The sequence below is a fragment of the Antechinus flavipes genome, chromosome 2 (genome assembly GCF_016432865.1).
Source record: "Antechinus flavipes isolate AdamAnt ecotype Samford, QLD, Australia chromosome 2, AdamAnt_v2, whole genome shotgun sequence".
Lineage (NCBI taxonomy): Eukaryota > Metazoa > Chordata > Mammalia > Dasyuromorphia > Dasyuridae > Antechinus > Antechinus flavipes.
Window position 1 is genome coordinate 533,552,330 of NC_067399.1, and position 14,660 is coordinate 533,566,989.

The window sequence follows — 14,660 nt, forward strand, 5'->3', positions numbered from 1 at the left end:
ATTTATATTGTCTCTTGCTTTCTTAACTGCCAGAATAAACCCAAACAGAATTCTTTCTTCTCTCCCCCCCACCTCTGTCTCTCTCTCCCTCTCCCTTTCTCTCTTTCTCTCCAAAAAGATGTTCTTATAGCAGTTAGAATTGCAGGTCTACTGCATGCAATTCCAGTAGCATGGTACTAGATGGTTCCCTATCTTTATGAGATGATCAGATATACAAAAAGTGGGCAGTAAAGTGTGAACATAATAGAAATGGAACTGCCTATGGTATTCTAGTGTGGCAAGGTAATTAATGAAAGAGTTGCAAGGATCACATAACCTAAGGGAAGGAATGATCAATCAAATGATATGGGCAAAGACAATTATATTTAAAGTTAGAGCATGGTGGTATTAAAATTTGTCTATTACATAATATCTATGCAACCAAAAGACAAGTTCCTTCTTCCTATCTGGATCTCAGTGTTTCCTCTTCCACAAAGTGAGAATATAGTTCTTGATTCTTCAAGTTACTTTCATCTCTTTGATCATTCTACCCACCCATCCGTAGGCACAAAATCATTTCACCAATATGGGAATGAACATCTACATGACTCAATTGGAGGTCTATGAAGTTAGTTAGAGAGTAGCACAGAATTGATCCTACAACAATAGCTACACCTGTGAACAGCCCTTCAGTAATATGGAAGACCCAAAGTGTAAATAGGAGAGATGATCAGGTACTGGCTCCAAGAAGGGCAATGGATTCATGTATATTCCAGTTCCACTCAACCCTGGAACTTGACATAAAGCAGAGATAGTCACTAACTAGAATAAGATGTGAACTAAGGCATGGTAAGCAAGACAAAAAGCATCAAAACATGAATTGTGTCATGGAGGCAAGCTGGGAGGAACCAAAGTAGTTTAATAGAATTGATCGATGTTTTGGAAGGGAAAGGATGACATTTGTGGGTGTCAGCCAAGATAGGAATAGTTTTGAATGCCATATAAATCAGTGCAGAAACAAGGGTCATGATGTTCAGGTTAAGTAAATTAGGGCCAGAATCTGAGACTTGGACTAAGCTGAACTTTTTGGATAGGAAGAAGTTTCTAAGTATATACTTCAGAACTTCAAAAGTAGAACAAGTTGGGCAGTTCAAAGGGGAGAGGTCTAGAAAGGAAGAAGGGAGGCAGACTTGATATCCATAGAGCAGGACTTTAAAAGTCTGCAGGAATCTGACAAGTGAAGAGGAGGAGAGGGGTATTGATAATTCTTTATTTCAGGAAAAAGAATAGCATGAGCAAGGCTTAAGGTCAGAAAAGCACATGATAAATTCAGAAATAGACAAGTTGGCTAGAACATGGAATGTATGAATGGGAAAATATGAAATAAGATTGAAGAAAGTTGAACTTTACCAGGTCAGTGGAGGAAGAGAACAGTGAGACATGAAAGATTTTTGTGCAAAGATTGGGGGGGATCACATTTATTTATATTTATCATGACATTGGTATGAAACATGAAATGGAGAAGGAAGAGAAGGTACAAAGTCCTTGGGAGTGGGTTTGATAGTTAGTTGGAAGGAACCTAAGAGGCCAACTCGTCACAGGATTCTTAAGCTATTTTGGGGGGGTCATAAACTTGTTTAGAAATCTGGTGAAAGATTTAGAAATCTTTCTAATAAAGATTTACTTACCCAGTGTCAAAGCAAATATAAATCCTTGGTATCTCAGACAGCCTAAGACATTAACATACTGTGAGACTACATGAGAAATACAGGTAGATAAATTATTGAAGATCAGCATGCAAACACAAAAGAAACTGGATAACAAGAGAGGTCCAATAGCAAAGTTGGATGCTGATAGGAACTCTCTTGAGGAAGGAGTTCCTCTTGTGTCCCTTATTCAGGATTATTATAGCATACAGGTTGTGAGTGGACATTAGTCAAGGGATGGAAGTAAAAAGATACACCTGGCAAATAAAATAACAAAGAAGAAGAATCAAAAGCAGGTTATTTGCAGACTGGACTTAGAGCAAGTAAGTCAACTTGATAACCATTTAGCATCGACTGTGTGCAAGACATAATTTAGAATAATACAGCAAGTGATTACAAAATATTCTGATTATATATCCTTATCAAATCTACATGTCATTGAAATCCTGTCCTTAATTATAACTCCCAGAATCCTTTCAGAACAAAATATACATGAGCTTCCTGCTCCTCATCACTGAGTTAGACAGGATGTGGCTTATTCCTACAGATTTCTTTAATAAAGGAAAGAGATAATTCTTCACTAGACAGAGAGGCAGGCAATGCATTGAGAAATATTCTCCATGATCAACAATTTTCTATCCTTTATTTTAAAAATCTTTCACCTACAGATGTCACTACATTTCATATAGATGCCTGAGGGAATTACTTCAGAATTCACCTCACACATCTCTCAAAGCCTTTTGGAAAATGTAGTCAAGGAAGTAAAGTGTACAAGTTCCCCAAATCAAGTACATTATCTTCAGTACAGAGCTCTTGGTTATTGCAACATTTTCTGTGGCAGTGAGCCAGGAATGTAACCTGTTCACCTGCTGGGTTACAGCAGGTTACACCTGTGAAGAAAAGAAATATCTCCAGGCAGAGAAACCCTTAGCCAGTTAGAGGATATGTCTTTTTTTTGGTTTATTTCATCAACCCTTGGTTAATTTTTGAATAACTTTATAACCACTGGGTTATAAAACTGCCAATGCAAGATTCTTAACATAAGGTTCACAGAAATCTATGTATAGAATTCAGGAGGTTTATAACCTCATTTTCACAAGCCTCTAATTGAAATTTATCATTTCCTTCAATTGGGATTTTTAAAAAATTATTCTGAGTCGTCCAAAGTCTTCACCAAACTGCCTAAGGGGTCCATGACACAAAATTATGAGGAATCCCTAGTCAAATGTTACTAGGATGGTTATGTGATTAGTTTAAAATTTCATGACCAGTTTCATGCCCTTGTGGAAATAAAACCTCTCTGTGATTTCATTGCAAGATGAGTTGGCTACCAGAAAAAGTAAAGTGGCACTACAGAGGGACATAGGGCATTTGCCCTGAGCCAGAACTTGCAGATCTGTCCCTGCTATGTGGTTCTGGTTCAAGCCCCTTCAGAATGCTGATGATGACTTCCAGGAATGTCAGGGAGACTTCAGAAAAAAAAAAAAAAGCTCAATATCGGGGTCATTCTAAGGAGTGAGACTATGGACCCATTTGAAAAAAAGAACTAACACAAGTTTAATATATATATTTGAAACTTCCTAGTGTTTAACCAGAGATTTAGCAAAAGAGTGAGAAAGGAGGGGGTAATAGAGGTTGAGGTTTTTGTTTTGGCCTTTAACTAGCAAACTATGTCTCAATAAATCATAAAGGAATCAAGGACTATGAAAAATAAATAAATTTAAGGCCATGATTCCTCAAAGCACAGTAGTATCTAGGATGCTTGTTAAGAAAAGTTGATTCTAGGATTATTCTCATAGATGGCTATGGGCAAGAGTGATTAAAAGATAGATACTATTACAAGGAGATGACATATAAGAGTAAATCAGAGAGACAAGATGGACTCGAAGAACATATGGAAGCAAAGTTCAAGAAGTGAATCAAAAGGGGCACAGTGTATAGAGCACCTGCTCTGAAGTGAGGAAGACCAGAGTTCAAAGCCTCAGACACTTACCACTAATTTGCTGTCTGACTATGGGCAAGTCATTTAACACTGATTGCCTCACCAAGAAGAAAAAAATCAAAAACAAACAAACATGCAGAAACCAAAATTCAAGACCTACCCACGAATAAGTCAGGAGAATGTAAGTAGACCCAATGCACCAGAAATAAGGGGACTATGGGAGAACTTTGGAGAAATCAAGTCCCATCTAAACACAACTCCCCAGCAATACTCTTTGTGTGATTGAGGTCACCAAAAACAATATACACAGGTGGGGGGTAAAGATCGACCTTTCCCACATCTTTTTCAGCTTGTTCCAATTCCTTTTGGTGGGTACTTAGGATGACAAGTAAAACCTCCAAGCAACTCAATTTCAGGATTCTTGTGGTATGACTTTACATTTCTATTTGCTTAAAGTCCTGACTTTGACTGGTCATTGGCAGCATGCCTGAGGTTACTCACTATAGAAAGGAGGCATACACCCCTTTCCACACTAATAACTGGCTTCTAAATCAACCTCTAGAACCAAGCTCTCTCAACAGAAAAGATGAGTTCTTTAAGCCAGTTAGATCATTATGTCATCAATGAGGCTTTAGAGGGTATTTGGTGGTTTTTTTCTTTCTTTTCCAAAGCAAAACTCAATTATGATGTCTTTTCTTCACAATTCACAAAATCATTTTTTTAAGGTAAATGGAATTTATTTCTCATTATGGTCATCTCCCAAATATCTGGGAAGAGAATAGGTAACAGAAACCCACAGATCCTCTAAAAATAAATATTTTAGCTTTTGTCAACATCAATAAACATTTATTAAGCCCTTACTATGTACTAGGCATTGTGCTAGTACTGAGCACACAAACAAAAGCAAAATGAAGCTGAGCATGGTTACATTCCTTTAATCCCTAGCTATTAGAGTGGCTGAGGCTGGTGGACCACTTGTGCTTGGGACTTTAGAAAGGCAGCAGGTCTAAAGCCAATCAGGTGTTCTCACTGACACAGGCTATCTAGAGAGGCAAAACGTGACCTAGAATAGAATCAGAGCAGCTCAAAACTTCCAAGTTAGTCAGGAGGTGTATCAATCCATGAAAGGGAAAGAAAAGTAGCTGAAGGAAGAAAGGAGAAAGCATTTATTAAATGATTTCTATGTGAGGCTAAGTGCTTTACACATACTATCTCATTTGATCCTCACATCATCTCTGTGAGGGAGGTGTTATTATGATATTCATTTTACAGCTGAGGAAACTGAAGCAAACAGCAGTTATCCAGGATCACTCAGCTAGTAAGTTATCTGAAGTCAGATTTAAATTCTGGTCTTCCTGCTTCCAGGAACACTGCTTTATCCATTGTACCTAGCTGTATTTGAGGGGCTGCTGTACTTCCACCCTGGAAAAGATGTGGAAAACAGTCTCCAAAAAAAGAGTTCCAGCTCTTGAGAAGTTCATATTTTAACAGAGAAAAAGACAGGTCAATAGCATATAGTGTAAATGGGACTTAGTGTGAAAAAGAAGAGAGTGAGCTTCAACCTTCTGTCATATGAATTCTTTCAACAGAAATTAAGGTAATGATTAGGTCAGAGCTGGTACAAATCTTAAAAGCCAACCATCCAATCCTGCCACCTCCCCCTATTTTAGAGAAAACAAAACTAAGATCCAGGGAGACAAAATTATTTGTTCTAGATTATGCTTAGGGAACTAAAGGTCAGAAGGAGGATAGGAACCACAAACAATCTCTCATCTCTAGAACTACTGCACTTTTCACTTTACTATACTTTCTTCAGTTTCGGGAGTGGAGATAAAATAACCGCAAACTAATGAATAAACCAAATAGGGTAAAAAACAAAAAATAAAACCATTGTGGGCCACTGATTTAGAGTATGAATAAATCTGCTAAGCAATCCAGCATCTAAATAAATTTGGCTATTCAGGGTGTAGCATTCTATCCTGTTTAAGGGCTGTTGTTCTGTAAGAAAAATGAAAGCTAGACAAGGTCTTTCCAGGAGAGCTTTTCTAGTATAGCTCCATCAAATATATTACATCCAGTAGAACTTCTGTTCCCTTTTCTCTTTAGCACTGCTTTGCATAAAAAGCAGGAACCTCTAGAATTTGTCATGGAAATATTAAGGCAGAAGACCAATGTTCTAATATTGATTCTGTCACTGACCAGCTGTGTGAACATGGGCAACCTGTCTGGGTCTCATCTGTAAAATAAGGCAGTAGAAACAGATGCTTTCTAAGGTCTTTTCCTACTCCCTCCTTCTCTCCCTCCCTTTCTGTCTCTTTGTCTCTGTCTCTGTCTTTTCTTCCCTCCCTTTCTTCTTCTCTCTGCCTCTCTCCCTCTGCCTCTGCCTCTCTTTCTCTCTTTCTCTCTCTCTCCCTCCCCTCTCTCTTTTTTTCTGTGTTGTGTGTGTGTTCCGGAAATCAGAATCTGATGGATTTTTGACTAGATATATCTCCTGCCCAATGTGGGAGTAAATTAAACAGTGAGAGATTATCATGAACAACTGGGTTCCAGTTGCTAGTAACTTTTGTTAGTTACTTGGTCCAGTTGCTAGTAATTATAAGAACGTACAAAAAATTAATGCTAAGCCCAAATATGCTGGAACCGATCAAACCAGACACATTATTTCTGAAGAGCCAGCCTAATTACTATGTAATTAGATTGCTGGGTTTTTTTGTAGATGGCAGGTTCAGATAGAGCCAAAGGATGAGAGTGGCTTCTATAGTCTTGATAGTATCAAATTCTATTCCACCTTTGATTTTCTGAGTGAATTTTGTGTAGTTACCTTGCTATGCACATCAAATAAAGGAATAGTAAAGAACTAAAATGAATGGGTACTTCTTAACTTGGGAGTGACAAAAAAGAATGATTTGTATGACAATACCAAAATATAGAAAAACATTGAAAGCCATTAAAACATTAATCAATGTTTTGCAATCATACTACATTGACAATGAAGTGTTCTTCTCACCACTTGTCAGAGAGATAAGGGACAATAGATAAAATGATAAGCACTAATTTTCAGAAATAGATGGTGTGTTTTTGATTTTGCTTTGCTGCATACATATTTGTTATAGGGAATGGGGAGTGATTGGAAGGTGGCAATGAAAACAAAAAAGAGCCACAGGATAGCTCAGGAAGTTCTACACTATGCCAAAATCTAGAGGGTAAAACTTTAACTTGCTTATCATTTCCTTCATCAGCATATCTTACTATTACTTTCCCTGGAATCCAATGATTTAGATACTCCTAGCTACTTCATATTGACTTCTCTGACTGCTAAGAGGAAAAAAACACAAACATTTCTAGCTGTTTGATTCTTCCTTCCCATCACTTTAACCCTAAATACTACTTCTAATCTGTACTTTTCTTCTACTGTACCCTCTGCAATACCTGTTCCATGATGAACAAATTTCTACTTGTATTATACCATTTCTTCTCTTACTCCTTCTATTTTTTGGCACTCATTGAGACCTAGTTCCTTTCTGACAACCTGCATCCCTGAACATCCTTTCCAGTACTGGTTATATTTTTATTTTGACCTCTGACTCCTGCTGGAATCATGGTGGAGGATTTGGAATGCCACTAGTTTCCAATATCTAATAAAATGCTTGGAACACAGTAGATATTTAATAATTGTTTGCTGTTTTGACATTGGTTTTCCAACTATCATTTCCAGATGCTGCCTCTACTGACATCACTCAGCAGCCTCTCATCTCTATGGTTCATCAAATCAAAATTTCTTCTGATAGCTATTATATACAGACCCCTAGGACATGCCTCTCTTAACAGTGAGTTGAGTTTAAGGTTCGTGATTTTTCTCTCTACTCCAAATCTTGTCTTCAGTCTCTATTGGGTTTCAACAAGTTGTGATATATGATTGTTTTGGAATACTACTATGTTATAAGAAATAATGAGTTCAATGATCTTAGAAAAACATGGATAGACTTGGACAAAATAATAAAGAATGAAATGAGAAGAACCAAGAGGAGATTATATATTGTATTGGCAATGTTATTTTAAATACACTTTTGAGCAAATAAGTTATTTTGACAATAATAATACTCAAATTAACTACAAAGAACATACAAAGATGCTATCTGCATCAAGAGAAAGAACTGATAAGTAGAAATATGTATATGTTCTCTTTCTCTTTTCCCATCTATCAAAGTCAGGGCTCTTGTGCACTTTCCTTGCAAGGGTGAGGAAGGAAGTGGTACCCTTTCAAGGAAGGTGCCAATACTGATCTTGGCAGAAAAAAACAAACTTCCTGAACAAGGCAACCAACGTATGTGCTGACCCAAGTGAGCTTGAGATTTTAGTTCAAAGGTCTTGTTGCTTCTTTTAATTAATTTTTTTTCCTGATCATAAGTGAATAAGCAGTGATACTGAGAAGGATGTTTCTAGCCTTAAAGGTAACTTGGTGCTGAGAGAAGTCAGTTACTTTTAGGCTCTTCAGCTAGAACTGAGCAGCCGCAGGAGGAATTTCTGCACTGGAAAAGTTGACTATTTAGGAACTCAATCTCTAGCCTCGCTTGTTAGAAGACACGGACCCTATGAGAAAGAATGCCAAGTCAAAGGTGAAATGCTAGCTCAGTCTCCCTAATAAATGTTTTATATTTTTATGTGCTAAGTGTACTGTTATCCTCTCTCATGAGAGCATAACAGTAGTTATGTTACTGCTTTTATTTTTAAGTTTTTTTTTAATGCTCACTTGTCTTTATTGTTTTTAACATTTCTTTTATGTAAAGGAAAAAATATATATATAGCACCTAAAGTATTCTACTGCTTCAAAGAAGCACTAGGCATGAGATAAATCAAAACTTCAAGCTATTTTCCCTGAGGCTCTTGACTAAGAGCCAGAAATTTCTAATAAAAGAAGCTGGCCCCTCTCTTTAGAGGCCAGACTCTTACCAGGACTGAACTTGGCATATGTGCAAAGTTCCAGAATAAGGGCCTCTATCTCCAGAGCAAGCAACTCTAAATTTTAGGTTACAGAGATAGTGCTGACCTGCATTTGAAGAAGGATGTTTTCTATTCAGTAAACACCCTATGCCAACAAGATCACAGGCCCAGGCCTTATGCCAATGGGAGCTGCCATTAGAGAACTGCAGATGTTAATTTCTTCTTACTCTTTTCTTACCTCTTGGCAGTCTGGCTTCCAAACTTATCATTCAACCAAAACTGCTTTATCCAAAGTTATTAGTGATTGTTGATTGCCAGATCTGGAGGCCTTTTTTTTTTTTTTTTTTAAGCCCTGATCCTTTTTGGTCTTTCTGTAGTCTTTGAAACTATCAATCATCCTCTTCTTGGTGCTCTATTCTCTCTGTGTTTTTGAGACACTACTTTCTCTCTCTCTCATAGGTTCATTCCTACCTGGCTAACCACTGCTTTTGCTTGATCTTCATCCAAGTCACACTTGTTAACTGTATGTGGGTATCCCAAGGATCTGTCCTGGGACCTCTTCTCTTTCTTTTATACTATTTAATTTGTTGATTTCATTAGCTCCTATGATTTCAATTATTATCTTTATGCAAATGACTCTCAGATATATTAGTCCAGCCTAACATCTCTTCAGTCTATATATCTTGAATCTCCAACTTCCTATTAGGCATCTCAAAATAGATATCTGTTAGTCATCTTAAACTCAATATTCCCCAAGCTGAATTCATTATCCTTCTCCCTAACTGCTCACAGCATTAGTATCATCTTGTACCTCTCATCCTCTTCCCCATAATTATCAAATTCTGTTGTTTCTACTTTTCTAACATCTTTTCTCTATTCTTCAATTGTGCTTCAGACATTGACATCACCCTGGTGTAGATCTCATCATCGCACATCTGGATTACTGGTTGGACTACTCTTGCTCAAGTCTCTCCCCGCTCCAATCCATCTGACTATATCACCTCTTTTATTTCATAAGATCCAATTGTTCTCCATTATCTCCAGGATCATATATCAAATTGTGTTTCACTTTTAAGTCCTTCATAACTTAGCCCCTTCCTACCTTTCCATTCTTCTTATACTTCACTCTCATAAATTCCTTGTGACAATGGCTTCTTTGCTATTCTTTGAATACAACATTCCGTTTCCTGACTGCACACATCTCTGGCTCTTGCCCATGTCTGGAATGCCCTCTTGGCTTTCCTGGCTTCCTATAATGAGTTAGCTACAGTCCAACTTTCTACACAAAATCATTCCCATCCTTCTTAATCTGAATGCCCTTTCTAAAATTACCTCCAAAAATTATCTTTCCTATATGTTGCTTATGTATAGTTATTTGCGTGATTTTTCTCCCTGTGGATTAAGAGCAAGGGCTATTGTTCAGGTTTATTTGTTTGTTGATAAATGTCCAGTACCCCATATCCAATAAGAGCTTACTAAACTCACTGACCGGCTGACAAGGGAGAGTCATTGAAGTAAGTTGAATAGGGTAATACCATGGTTAGATCTGTACTTAAGGAAAATTCTTTGGAGGCAAAATGTAAAATGTCCCAATTGAGTAGAGATTTAAATCAGGAAACTCAATTAAAAGGCTATTGCAGTAATCTAAGTGAGACCAGTAAAGTCTTGAATGAAAGCTGTTTGAGTAAATAAGAGTTAGATTGGAAAGATTTTGTGAAGATAGAAATACCAAGATTTGGAAACTGATTTGATGTGTGGAATGAGAATGAAGAGTTTAAAGGATAATGAGCATGTGAACCTGGGGAGATGATGGTGCAGCTTTTTAAGAAGAGGCAAGTATGAATGAGGGGAGGGTTTTTTTTGGGCAGGATGAAGATAACGAGCTCTGCTTTGAACATGCAACAAAGTTTGTATAATTTCTAAGCTCTAAATGAATACAGATATTGTAGAGGAGATTGCTACTTCAAAAATCTGTGTTGGACTAGATCTCCAAGACCCTTTCTAACTGAAACTGTAAGACTCTCTCATTAGAATGTAACTCATTTATAACTACTAAAAAACTCAGAAAACCCAGCAACATCAAAAAAAGCCTCTCATCCACTAATGTCTATGCTAAAGATATCTTTGGGACTTCATTGTTCTGACATGAGATGTGATGGCCTAAAGCATATGCAGAAGATGAACTAGCCCCTGGAACAGGTGAAGTGAAGAAAGAGCAAGCTTAAAACTTGAGAAAGGTGCTGTAATAAAAGCAGTTAATAACAGTCAACATTAAAGCTTTTTTTTTCCCCTTGAGGCAATTGGGATTAGACTTGCTCAGGGTCACACATCTAAGAAATATTAAGTATCTGACACCAGATTTGAACTTCTCCTGACTTGAGGCATGGTACTCTATCCACTGTGCCATCTAGCTGCCCCAACATTAGTGCTTTAAATTTTTTTTTTTTTGAGGTAGATAGGATTCTCCGCATTTTATTGAGAGACACAGATAATTAGTATCTGAAGCCAGATTTAAATTCAGATCTTCCTAACTCCCAGTACAATACTCTAACCACCAGAGCACAAAGCAAAAACTTTTTTTCTAGGCTTTCTGCAGATCAGGCCCTAAACACTTGACACATTGTGAATCTAACCATTACTCATAAGAAACATACATGCTTATAAATTAAAACAATAGATTACAAATTAAAACAAAAGTGAAATAACTCACCTTAACAAAATTTCCTTTAAGAAAGTAGATTGAAGCACCATACAAATGCCAACAATAACATCTATTGGATTTTCTTTTCTTTTGCTTGATTTGTATTCATTTACCAATCACATTTTGGGTCAAGATACTTTTGTTTCTTTGATTTTTAAAGGAAAAGGGAAGCTTTCTTCTTTTGAAGAGTATATATGTTTAGTGAATGAGCTATATATCTCAAATGTAAAACCAATTCCATAATCAGAGAATGAGGAAGTGAGGGAAGGTTTGATCAGCAACAATCCTTCATGTCTGTAAAATTCTTTACACAGCACAATTATGTGTTAATCTTGTTCTTGACATTCTCTGTCTCTTGAGAATAAGGTCTAGTGTCACATAACAAAATTAAGCCCCACACTCAGGGTCATTTCAATGCTCAAATAGAAATCAACATTGGTAAATAAGTAAAATAAGTATTTTATCAGTCTTTTGGTAGAGCTAGAAATTGATGGACTTTATTTGGAAAATTATTGGGCAATATACAAGAAGACTTAAAAAAAAAACTGTGTCCAGACTCTTTACTCCCTCATTCTTAGCTTCTTGAGAACAGGAAATGTTTTGTTTTTGTCTTTTTATCTCCATTCCCTAGTTTAGTGTTTAGCACTTCATAGGCACTTTGAAAGTGTTTGCTAAATTAAATTTTTTGACCCAATAATCCCACTATTAGTTTACATCCAAGAGAAACTGATAAAGTGGGATGGGATAGAAATACTAACATGTATAAAAATAACCTTTATTTGGTAGAGCAAAAGAACTAGAGATATTCTATATGTTCATGATTAAGCAATATATAAAGTATAAGATAGAAGTTATTGGAATATTACTTGTACCACTGAAAATGATAAGTATGAATACAAAAAATTATATAAAGATGTGTACAAAATATTGCAAAGTGAGACAACACAAACATTGACTACAACTAGATTTAAAAATCAGAAAAATCTAATTAGCATAAAGGTTAGAAAAATCGCAAACAACAGAGCAAATAAAATGTTAATAATTTTTTTAAAGAGATAGTATTTTATTTGCCTTTAGCAAACTGTAAACATTTTGGAATTTGTGGTTTATAAATGAGAACTTTTGGTGGAGATGGTTATTAAATTTGGAATGACAATTATAACTACCATCAGCACCACAACTACAAATTAGGAATTCTGACATCTCAGATCCCAAGATAGCATTCCTAGAAGTAGATCAAAGGATAAGCAACCTTTGAAATACTTAGTATCATAAACAGGGTTAAATAAGATCAGTTGTTATCAGTGGAAGGTTCAGATAGAGCAAGAAGAGCTAGAAAATAAAATTTAAAATGAAGAAGAAAAGAAGAGAGCATACTTACATTGGTATTACAGAGCTTGTATTGTCGGTAAGCTCCAATGCACATAATCTCTGTAGATCGGTGAGGCTGAGAAAAGCTATGGGGTGGACGAAGAGATGGACGGTGGGACCCTCCACCAGGGCTGGTACTCACTTCCATGCCATGGAATAGACTTGGAGTTGCAGGAAAACCCTGGACACGGGATAAAGATGGCTGATAAATAGAGGATTCTAAGGGTTGGAGTCTAGGCTGAGAGCCATGGTTGCCTTGGTAGAGATGCCTGCGCTGTACAGAAGGATTTGCTGGGTGGTTGTAATGGGGACCAGCTTCCCCACGGTATCTTTGATGCTGAGCTGACTGCCTCTGTCTCCGAAGCCTTTGGGGTGGCTGTCCAGTGTCTGTCTGCAGTGGCAATATGTATGGGGCTTTCCCATAGCCATATTTTCCAGGAGCAATGGGACTTCTGTTCCTGCTCCTAAACAGAAATAAAGAAAACAGTAGCTGAGATTTGTGTAGAAATTTTCAGTAAGCAGATCAGTGCTACTCAAGGATGGCAGGAAGTGGGCAAAAGGGGAGCTTTCTTCATGGGCCTCAGAATCGATATCAGTTAAATTAATGGTTTGAACTTAATATTCTTTAAAATTCCTTTCAGTTTTAAATAATAACCCTCAAGCACTGGATTGCCCCCCAACATCTTCTAGACACTAAATAAGTCCCAGATCATGGAACTTGGATTTATGAAGACTTGGGTTCAAATCTTGCCTAAGAGATATACTAGTTGTTTAACTTTTCTAAACTTTAGTTTACTTCTCTGTAAAGGGATGATAGATAGATGATAGTATCTATTTTACAAAATTGTTTTGAGGATTTAATAAGATTGTGTGGGTAAGGAAAACCTTTTCCAAACATTAAATCATCATATAAATGTTCTTCTGTTACTTCTTCTGTTACTATTTCTGCTATTATCAATCAATCAAAAAGCTTTATTAAAAACTATGATAGAACAAACTAGTAAAGAAATCACTACAACAAGCATTTATTAAGAAACTACTATATAGTACATTTATTAAGAATCTATAAAACCAGTCCCTATGGTAGGCACTAGGGATACAAAACAACAACAACAACAACAACAATAATAACAACAACAACCCTAGATGCTGACCTCAAGGAGCTTACATTCTATCATGGGCAAGAACAAGCACCTATATAGCTTCATATACAAAGAAGCAACCTGATACAGTAGCCTTGGAACCAAAAAGATTTAATTTTAATTTCTCCCTCTGATAAGCTGTGGTCTACCAGGTTTGTTTTGCTTAAATATTCCTCAGTCTCTTTTCTCCCTTTCTCTTCTGGTTCCCCATCTTTACCTTCTATCATAAGTTATGCACTTCTGGTGATCTATGGGCATTCAAGGATCTATGACCAAGGGAGAAGATGTAGGGAAAAAAATGAGAAAAAACAAGAAATGCTAACTATAACTATATTGATGGAAGAGAATGAGGGTGAGGTTTTTGTTTTTGTTGTTGATGTTGTTTTATTTTAATTAATTCAACTTGCTTTTCTTTCCTCCTATATCTTCTTTTGTTTCTAGTTTTCCTTTAAATAACATCACAATCAACTCAATAAGATCTCATTTCTGTAGCCTTGAGGTGAAAGCTGACCCCTTGCCCTCTGTTGCTTTTTAAGGTAAGTTCTTTGGAGAGTTTGCCCTTGGCCCTTCTCTTTTTTTTCCTTTCATTTTGCAATCTCACCTACTCTTACTGCTTCACTTAATACTCAAATATTTGTCTTCAGCTCTAACCTCTCTTAAATGCTAGATCCACATTTCCAATTGCCTACAAGTCATCTCCACCTGAAAGTTCCATTCCTCATATGTTAAAAAAAAAAAAAAAAAAAAACCTGCTACTTCTGTCTATGTCATCACCATTTATACAAAAAGCATTGTTTGGAACCTTCAGTTATACTTGACTCTTTCTCCATCAATCTCATTCCTCATATCCAATTAGTTACCAAGTCATGTTCACTTCT

At 36.6% G+C, this 14,660-nt stretch overlaps 1 protein-coding gene across 1 annotated transcript in view; it reads right to left on the bottom strand.

The window, feature by feature from the left end:
* LOC127546879 (thrombospondin type-1 domain-containing protein 4-like) overlaps window positions 1–14,660 on the bottom strand; it is a 194,645-nt gene that overhangs the window by 152,749 nt on the left and 27,236 nt on the right. Inside the window, exon 2 of the mRNA XM_051973791.1 lies at window positions 12,651–13,104. Coding sequence (XP_051829751.1) covers window positions 12,651–13,104 — 454 coding nt within the window. The remainder of the gene's footprint in view (window positions 1–12,650; window positions 13,105–14,660) is intronic.